The sequence below is a fragment of the Aplidium turbinatum genome, chromosome 8, assembly GCF_918807975.1.
Source record: "Aplidium turbinatum chromosome 8, kaAplTurb1.1, whole genome shotgun sequence".
In the NCBI taxonomy this organism is placed as follows: Eukaryota; Metazoa; Chordata; class Ascidiacea; order Aplousobranchia; family Polyclinidae; genus Aplidium; species Aplidium turbinatum.
Genome location: NC_137479.1, coordinates 23,939,785 through 23,949,859, shown reverse-complemented (window position 1 = coordinate 23,949,859; position 10,075 = coordinate 23,939,785). Strand labels below are relative to the sequence as shown.

Below are 10,075 nucleotides of genomic sequence, written 5' to 3'. Positions count from 1 at the left end.
TGCAATGACGTTTTTAATAGCCCGCTGAAAGTCGTCAACAATACTTGAACAGCTCTTTCTATGGCGTCTTTAAAAATAAGTTAATTTGAGCTTCACATATTGAAAGTCTAAACTTTATATCTAACTATAATCTACCAAACTCAGAAACTTGCCGAACAGGCATAGCGAGATGGACATCACAATTCACAATAATTCCCTCTTCTTGAATTACTCAGTTTATACGACGAAAGACAATAAAGTAGCCTATTTCACTTGCACTTACAGTATTGCAGTCGCTTTTGGCTACAAAGTAAAGGTCGTGATAAAGATTTGACGTTCATGTACGCTTTATTTCAAAAACGTTATTTTGGTTGAAGCTGATGTTTGCCTTGGAAGGAAATAGAAATGAATGTGTTGCTGTGGACAAGAGCGTAGTCAAGGGGCTAAGGGGGAAATTGCCCCCCGAAATGTTTTAAATAAAAATTCCACTCTCTTTTACAGCATCATTTAACAAAGTGTTACTATTGATTTAGGCTAAAAGTACTCTCAGAAAAGGCAATTTTAAAGTATTTTTTCAAAAAATGTTGTAGGAAGTCCCCAGATCCCCTATGGGTGCTTCCGTCTTCAGTGACTCATTATCGGCCTCACTTACATATGTAAAATACTTATTTGCTCCTTCCCCAAAATTTTGTGGTTAATTACAAAAAAAAGAATTCTGTTCAGCGGCAATCAGTTGTCATCGCGAGAAAGCTGATGTCATGTTGCATCATTGGTTTGCAGTGCAAGTTTGAGCGAGTGCAAACTTTGCACTAGCTCAAACGAAATTCGAAAGAAGGATGACGTCACATTGAAACAACTTGTCGAGGTCGTTAGCTTCCTGTACAGTGTACACTGTACATTGTCCATTGTACAAACCTACCATTGATGGTAGGCTACCAGTGCAGCCATTTAGGAGCTACTTTGTGACAAATTTTTCAATCATATATTTATTTTTTAATGCAAGGATACTAAGCCTATATTCCTTATCGATTAGTTTGTTGGTTTTTTAGAATTATTTTGAGGATATTATAAGCCACACACTACAATTGTACTGATGTTTGCAAATAAATAAAATTAAAATCTTCTTTGTAAAATGTAAATGATCTTGGATTATAGCTAACCATGGTTACGTATAGCCTAACAAACTTGGAGAGAGAAATCCCAATACTTTTTTTTGTAATTATAACCACACACAACTGTTTATATTTATACTTTGCTCGTGGGATGCTGATGATACACATTATGACGCAACAAGATCCGTTTTCTTTGCTCACGCCACGTTGCTTTGTTGTTTCTGGTTTTCCAGCTCTGTGATTCTAATAAACTACCGCTACCAGTACACATCATTGTGACATAATAAAATAACAAAATTTTGAAATTCTGTAAAACTGGAACAGATTTCTTTGGCTGCGTCAGCAACAACCCCAACAATAAAGAATTAAAACTACAGTATGTGTTGGTTGCGCCAGCAACATATCAACAATGAAAACTATCATGGGCATGAGTCTTGTGTTGGTTGCGCCAGAAACAAGAGGAAAAAACACAGTAGGCTAAGCAGTATAATATAGGCTACGGTAGCCTGTTCATAATTTTTGGTTACTCGAATCGATCGCACAAGACTTATTTGATAATAATCAAAACAAGCAAAATAACACAACGAAGTTGTCAAAATTTGGTTGTGAATTCTTGCAGTTTCCAAAATTTGCATTGCAATAACCTATAAAAGCTGTGTAGTCAGAAATTGCTGTTGCAAAGCTTCGAGTAACCGAACAGTTTGAAAACTACTTTTACAGCTCAAAGCTCACCAACAAAATCTGTAATCTGCAATCTTCGCGCTATTTACGTCGAACAAACCAACAATAAACCCGATTTGGTGAGGCATTGCCTGAGGGAATCACATGACATGTGACATCATCATGTGACTTGCGGGAACAAAGAAAAAAGAACATCTGTTTTGTCGAAATCAAACGAACTGCGTGTGCCAGAGCAGCCAGATTGCCAGTGCTTTGAGCCTTTGACAGTTTGACTTGAGTGTCTTTCTTCCTTGCTATTATGAAATTCACTGGCGAGTGGGATGGGTGTGTGAAGTTAAAGCCCGAAGATTAAAACTGAAAAATTGACGTCGGAACCAGGCCGATTAATTTTGTATTTTATTTTTAACCATCACAGTGAAATGATAATGCGTATAGCCGTGTACATTGTAAACGTGAAGAAGATGTACGATAAGAAACACCAGTTTAAAAACACAACAGGCCTAGTTGTGGGATGGTAAACTGTCGTTAGTTGATGTCGTAAGATACGCATAAGTAAAAAAAAAACTACTTGAGATATGCGATTCACTCGCTCTTTTCGCCACTATATTTGTAGCTGTCTGGTCATAGAAGTTTCTTGTAGCCAAAGAATTTGTTGGAGTGTAAGGTTTGTTAATATCTCTTGTTCCTTATACTTCCAGTCAATTTTGTACTAAGTTTTAAATATTTGTATTGTCAAGATGAAGTTGCAAGTTTTCATGTTTCTTTCATCTCTTGCGTTTGTAGCAGCATTTCAAGATGATTTGAGTTTGTTCAAAGAATGGAAGGATTTTTATAATAAAGTTTATGATGATCTGGTAAGACTATTTGTTTATTATTGTTTCTGAGCTTACAGTATTCTTACTACACTGGATATTGTTATTGTATACATATACAAAGAAGCCAAAGTACTTGATTTGTGACTCACTATTTGATTGGAGTGGTGTACCAACAACTTCTGATTGGAATTTGGCCTAGAGTGTGAAACATTGTTTATTATATTGTATGAAGTAGATATTAATTCAGCTAATAATGGTATATTCAGCATTGTTGTATTAGCCTATTGTAGATTTACCCAATTACATCATTTTAACAAAAGTTGGGCAGTAAGAGACTTTTTTGTTCTGCATAATGACAACCATGTTGCAATTATATTACTGCCATTATTGCGTTAATTTAATAAACTCCACGCTAAAATAATGCTTTTATAGTGATGACACATATCTCAACTCTTAGTATTGCAGCAGTGTATGCATGGTTAATGGCTAAAATTGCTTGGCATATATTTCTTTAATAGCCTGTTTCACCCTAAAAGGAGATCATCAAAAGTCCTTATTCGAATAGATTAATTGAATCTGGCATGGGCACTAAAATATATTCCATGCATTGTTTCATGAGACAACTGTTAAAGAATTAACACTTACAAAATTAACATATGAAAATGATTAACGCATATTGTCTGAAACTAAGCGATGTGAATATTTGTACCTATTGGTAAGAATTAAAAGATATACCGTAACAAAGTGGTTATATATTCAAAATAATGGGTGCAACCTAGTTCGTACCCTGAACAGTTCATACCCTCAGTTCGTACCCTGAAAAGATTGAGAAAAAAAAATAAAAAAAGCCGAAGTCGCTGATCACAGTTTAATAGCACAAAGCCGAAGTCGCTGATCGGAGTTTCCGCAAACAACTCGAGGGTTAGGGTTAGCGGAAACTGCGGAAAAAATATTTGCGAAAACTGCGATCAGCGAGGGTTAGGGTTAGAGATCATAGATTACTCGATGGTTAGAGTTAGGGTAAGCGGATACTACGGTTGGCGGAAACAGCGGAAAAATGTTTGCGGAAACTGTGATCAGCGAGGGTAAGGGTTAGAGCATAGATTACTCTATGGTTAGGGTAAGGGTTAGCGGAAACTGCGGAAAAATGTTTGGGAAACTGCAATCAGCGAGGGTTAGGGTTAGAGCATAGATTACTCTAAGGTTAGGGTAAGGGTTAGCGGAAACTGCGGTTAGCGGAAACTACGGAAAAATGTTTGCGAAAACTGCGATCAGCGAGGGTTAAGGCTAGAGCATAGGTGCATAGTTAGCGGAAAAAGCAGAAAAATGTTTGTGGAAACTGCGATCAGTGAGGGTTAGCGTTAGGGTGAGGGTTAGCGGAAACTGCAATCAGCGACTTCGGCTTTATGCTATTTTTCTCTCGATCTTTTCAGGGGGAAAGTTTTAAAATGTTTGCGGAAACTGCAATCAGCGACTTCCGCTTTTTTAAATTTTTTTTCTTGATTTTTTCAGGGTACGAACTGAGGGTGCGAACTGTTCAGGGTACGAACTAGGTTGCATCCCAAAATAATTGACTTCAGTTAGTTTTTTTAAAATGATGTTTCTCTTTGTCATGCAGCAATGATTTATTTTAAATCTTACTTTTTTTATTGGATATTTTGACTCGATAACATTTTGTCTTTCAGAAAGAGGAAGAGCATCGTTTTAAAACATGGCAAGCCAATTGGGAAATCATTAAGAAGCATAATTTTGAACATTCTTTGAAGAAGCATTCATACAGACTTGAAATGAACCATTATGGAGACTTGGTATATATTTGTCTTCGATTTATAATTTCAATTAACCACCATTGTTCAATGTTTGTTTAGTTTCTTTGTCATATTTTGCATGCAGTAACAACAATCAGTTGCTAAAATGTCAAAGCTATTGTTTTGTGCTAAACATATTTTAAATGCCTGCTTTCCTTTTAAGCCATTCCATAATTAAACCTTAATTACAAATATATATTATAAATTTGCTGTAAGATGAGATTGTTTACCAGGCGTTTAATTTTAAACTGTGTACATGTGAGTGTCCAGTAGGCTAAACTCCCATAATAGCTTGAAAAGATTAGTTAATGGCAACTGTTGGATGCTTTCAGTTGCATAAGCTCAGAGTTGAGAAATAGATGTAATGCAGCATTTAATTGCAGTTTTAATCCATTCTCTGAACAAGTTTACAATTGGAAATGGTTTGAAATGTAACACCCACCCCATGTGATCAAGCAGACTATAAATGTGATTTGTCCACATTTTCTTATTAATATATAATTCATAGTAACTTATTATAATATTCAATATATATAGTAAGTGATGTTTTACATCAAATAATATGAGTGTATTACAGGCCTCGAAATATCCGGCGGTCATGGCGGACATGACCGCCGGAATAACCTCGAATGTCTGCCGAAGCCGACTCATTGGTCGGTCATAAATGACCGCCGCAAAATTCTTGACAAAAATAGAGCTAATGCAGCAAAAATATATTTTAAATTTGAATTGTTACAATTGTTTGTTTAACGCGAACAAATACGGAGCTGAAACAATCACACAGTAGTACAGGCAATTGCTTTAAAGATCACATTAGAGTGGCGTGGTTAAACGAGCTGATGGCAAAAGTAGCCATTTTTACATCAACGCCTTGCAATGTTGCCTTGAAATAAAGTTGTCTGAACTTTTCGGCAGGATATGTATTCTAATTTTAACAATGAGGATTATTGCGTTACATTGATCGTTTGTTAAAAAGAAACGTCACAGAGAAGCAAGTCTCACCTGGGTTCCGCACGTGCTTAGGCCAATGTGGAGACCTTATTCACGCTGATACAGTTCACGCAAAAAATATGTCCGGTTGAGATATTAAATGTCCGCTGAAAGGGCCAGTCCGGTAGGACATGCTTGACCGCCGGAAAAAACTACAAATTTCGAGGCCTGTATTAATTATATAATGCAAAAGAATGGTTAGTTTTTTTATAAAAATCAACAAGTTTCTGCAAAATATTTATAGCAACTAACCAAATTTTTTTGCAATGGTACTTTTTTTATGCAGAACGGAACTGAATTCACCAAGACGATGAATGGTTACAGGAATGATATGCGTTCCAAGAGAAAACCTGGTCAACCTTATCTTACGCTTTTAAATATTGACAATGCTACATATCCTACTAAAGTTGATTGGAGAGATTCTGGCCTTGTCACCGGTGTTAAAAATCAGGTATCTCAATGTTTTTTAATGTAAGTAAATCAACATATCCTTCTGTTGCTACTGGCTGTTTGAGATATGAAATTATCGCGTTCATGCATTGCTTATTTTCAGGTTAGAAAGCTGCCAAAAATATGACAAGTTTGCTTGTCAATGTAAGTTTCAATGACAAAGCAAATCTTTTCAAAGAGGCGTTGCAAAATTTTTCATAGCATTTCCATTCATCAGCTGTCTTGTGACTAAGCCGTTTGGAATGTCAGTCTTCCTGTACGATTGTGCTTAAATGTTTATGCCAGTTCCAAAAATTGCTGACTCATGTTACGATGTTGCTGTCAGAAAAACATGTTTCAGCGTATTATAATTTATGGGCGGATCACATGATGGCATAGATGCATGTGGCTGTTGTGGCATAATGCATAAGCAAGCTCATTTGTAATTTTTAAAACTGCATCGTAACACGCAGCATTTTATGTCTGATGTAAATCCAAATAAGTACAGGATATGAAGCAGACGAAAACAGAGGTCTGCTTGAACGATCTTTGTGCAAACCAACCAATACAGCTGCCATCTAATGAGGATGTTTGACGAATTAGTTTGCCACTGAATTGGTTCGTCATCTGCTGATCGCATTATTCTTTCCACAGTCGACTTTGAAATTGTGAATGTCTGGTTAAGCATGTTAACAGATGAATTAGCTTAAAGTCTTTTTTTTTTCGACAGGGTCAGTGTGGGTCGTGTTGGTCCTTCAGTGCCACTGGTTCGTTGGAAGGTCAGCACAAACGAAAGACAGGTGCGCAACAACGGTGTTTCATGGTTTCAATATACTAATTGAGGTTTAAACTTTTCTCAAACTTGGGTTCAGTGCACTTGAATCTACTTTTGTGAAACGATTAACTTAAATATTTTTGCTGAATCTGGTGTTACAGATTTCATAGGCATGGCTTGTCTATACATTAGGAAAACTTTGAGGTACTAAATTTTAATTTTACGCTTCACGAATACGTTGCGTTGAAGATATGAGATTATGAGTGCGATCGTTTATTGGCTGCCTTATGGTTCAATGGTTATGGTTGTTGTGAATAATAACAAAGCATCTTTTCAACAACTGAATCACTTTTTTATATAGGTAACTTTTATGTTTTCCAGGAAAACTCGTAAGTTTGAGCGAACAGAATCTGATTGACTGCAGCACTCCAGAAGGCAACGAAGGGTGCGATGGCGGACTCATGGATCAGGCCTTTCGGTATATCAAAATTCAGGGAGGCATTGACACAGAGGAATCTTACCCATACGAAGGAATGGTTGGTGACTGTGTTGGCCGTATTTACGCGCTTCATCGAAAGTCGACTGATAAACATGTTTGTTGTGTGACAGCTTGTGTCATGTTTGCGGACGGTTGCGTTTCCAAGAATTGTATATTTGATGTACATATAGAAAACGTAAAGTTTGAGGAAATGGTTAAACGTTTTTCTTGTGAAGGCTATCAAATTGTGTGCTTTGTCATTGATCTATTATGACGAACGATTCGGAATAAGCGTTGGCGTCACAGAATCAAGTCCTATTATGCCATGTCATTATGCAACATGACATGTGATTTGTGAGAACCTATGCGTAGTCGTGGGCCCAACAGCATAAAAAAATATCTGGTAAACAAACGAGTGTGCACTGTTGAATTTTCCGGGTGGGTAGACTACCTCGAGTTCTCTTCAGATCACCTGATGCGTGGTAACTGTTTATTGATTGTGAGACCTGCGACCTACGCATTGTCATTGTGATGTAATTTCGCTGTGTTCTTTGTCTCAAAGGACGTTTGAACTTTGCGCTATTCAATTAGGTACCTTCCTTTGTCCGCTGTTATGAAAGCCGTAATTATTGCATAACTGTAGCACTGTTGAGGGATATTGTAATGTAACCTATTCACAAATAGCGAATTCGTGAATATGTCATATTTCCCTTGGTTAAGGTATCTGCCGTGTGAAGCTTAAAACCAAACATTATTTCTTAAATAAAAAAAGGGTGCACAATAGCGCTTACATAGCGGTTATTGCGAATAACGCTGCTTACAATCACAGTCAATTTATATGTTTGAAAACAGGACGACAGATGCCGATACAAGAAGTCGAAGGCCGGAGCGGAAGACAATGGCTACGTTGACATTCCCCATGAAGATGAACAGGCATTGAAAGAAGCGGTCGCCACTGTCGGACCTATTTCTGTTGCCATCGATGCCAGCCATCAGTCCTTTCAATTCTACTCCAGTGGTAATTGAGACTGACTGTTCTGTTTTACAGAATGTGTACTGAACTTTATCTCAAGCAGACGATTTTGGTGACCTTGTGGACAGGTTGTACCCTTTTTGTTCGTGTTGTGGTCTTGCATATCCAAAGTGATCAGGCGACTACCGTGAACTTCGTCGGTTTTGTTGGTTCAAGATATCGATTTGCGTGTTCACAAATCAAAAGTAAAGCTTTGCCAAATTATTATAATCATTATCCTAATAATTGTTAAGCTTTTTAATAGCCATTCACTAACTCAGGCGTGTACAACGAACCCGACTGCAGCCCTGTTCAATTGGACCACGGTGTGTTGGTGATTGGTTACGGGAGTGATGGTGGTCAAGATTACTGGCTTGTTAAGAACAGGTTGGTTGGTGCAGCTTGTTTCTGTTGTGCAAAACCGTATTGGCAGTAGCGCAACCAACGTTTAACAGAGCTTATGCAATGCATTTGGATATGGGAAGATATTGTGTCATTGCACTATACAAACGAAGAAAATTGTAACCAAAATTTTTAAAACAAATTTGCAGTTTAAATGTCCTGTGCTTATTTAATTTGTTTTATATTTCCATTTCATATTAACTAAAACCTTTTTCTCACTTTTCAGCTGGGGAACTCAATGGGGCGAAAAAGGCTACATCAAAATGGCCCGAAACAAAAACAACCAGTGCGGTATTGCTTCTCAAGCCAGCTACCCCACTCTTTAATGCTGTGCCTTTGTGGATGATGTTGCTTTCATAACCGGATGAGACATCATCACTGACAATGCAACGTTTATTGTCGATTTGAGCAGTATTCCCCTATAGCGTTGTGTGATTTGTTTGTACATGCGTTCTGTTTTATATGACACGTGTGTCTGGCAATATATTTTTGTTATACCTGAACGCTATGTATGTGCTGGTAGAGTTGTCATGATATGCGCATAATGCAAGTACGTGTACGTACATTCATCAATTTATAACGCTACATCAGTTTATTGTTTTTTCTTGTAAATGCGTGTTTTGAAAAAATTGTAGGCTACCACCGGTACGTCTTGTGATGTCGTGGATGTGGTGTCATATACTGTGTCTTTAACTTTCATTCCTACATCCAGTTAACTTTCACAAGCTTTCGCCATGTGTGTCAAAATGCTGCCGTTACACAAAGTAGATGAATTTTCGGTACACAAAACACTTTGACTGACACAGTTTTATCGCAAGTTTGTAGCGTGGTGACTTTGACTGAGTTTTCATTCTCTCATTCCAACTTGAAGTTATACGATGCCTCGGACTTGTTGTGATTCATAACCACCAGCCGCAACAATAAATTCGAGTTGGCCCAGCCTACTTGTTTGCACTGTCTTGCTGCTCTTGCTTGTTTTCCTCAGGCAAGTATCACTCCTGCGTGGGTAGCTTTGTGACAGAGGCCAGAGAGGTGGTGAAAGCAAGGGGGTCTAGATGGTACTTTTGGACCGGGACCGGAATATTTAAGGGGCCCGAATTTAAAAAATTTCCCGTGACTTCAAACATTATCAAGATCTTAATATAATCAGATCTAAAGGAATTGCCATCAGAGGTTAAAACAGCCATTTCAGCCGTCAGATGGTAAAGTACTGGGTACCGGGCCGTGCTATCCCTATTTCTACACTAAAAACTAGACCAAAACTGCTTTTCAGATTGCAGCAATCAGCAAATGTTTGACCTAGGCCCAAACACTTTTCTCACATCAAATTGAAAACTGTCTGCAGTGCTGTAAATTATCTTCTGGTGAGCCTAGAATGACAAGGGAAACATCAATGGAATTGAGAAGTAATACTCTAGCGCCATGTGACAAATAAAAGTTCAAAAAAGCAACCTCTAGATAGAGATAGTAGTCAACTGCCCTGGGTGAAAGAAGCCATTGTTACGTTGTCGTAGCGGTTATTTGCTGCCCCTTCACAACATCGCTTAAAAATACTTTCTCGCAGGTGAGAGTAGAGAACAAGATATACAATAGT

General features: G+C 37.7%; 1 protein-coding gene across 1 annotated transcript; it reads left to right on the top strand.

The window, feature by feature from the left end:
- Nucleotides 1–2,453: 2,453 nt before the first annotated feature.
- LOC145776372 (procathepsin L-like) lies at nucleotides 2,454–9,425 on the top strand. The gene is made up of 8 exons (XM_082587770.1): nucleotides 2,454–2,626; nucleotides 4,273–4,395; nucleotides 5,672–5,836; nucleotides 6,545–6,614; nucleotides 6,971–7,125; nucleotides 7,920–8,085; nucleotides 8,361–8,466; nucleotides 8,708–9,425. The coding sequence occupies exons 1-8, from the start codon at nucleotides 2,510–2,512 to the stop codon at nucleotides 8,805–8,807; spliced, it is 1,002 nt and encodes a 333-aa protein (XP_082443896.1). The 5' UTR covers nucleotides 2,454–2,509; the 3' UTR covers nucleotides 8,808–9,425.
- Nucleotides 9,426–10,075: the final 650 nt, after the last annotated feature.

Excerpts from the sequence above, each read along its gene's own strand:
- LOC145776372 (XM_082587770.1), top strand. The coding sequence starts at position 2,510 with ATGAAGTTGCAAGTTTTCATGTTTCTTTCATCTCTTGCGTTTGTAGCA. Across the intron at positions 5,837-6,544 it reads TCACCGGTGTTAAAAATCAG|GGTCAGTGTGGGTCGTGTTG; the intron begins GTATCTCAATGT and ends TTTTTTCGACAG. Across the intron at positions 6,615-6,970 it reads TCAGCACAAACGAAAGACAG|GAAAACTCGTAAGTTTGAGC; the intron begins GTGCGCAACAAC and ends TATGTTTTCCAG.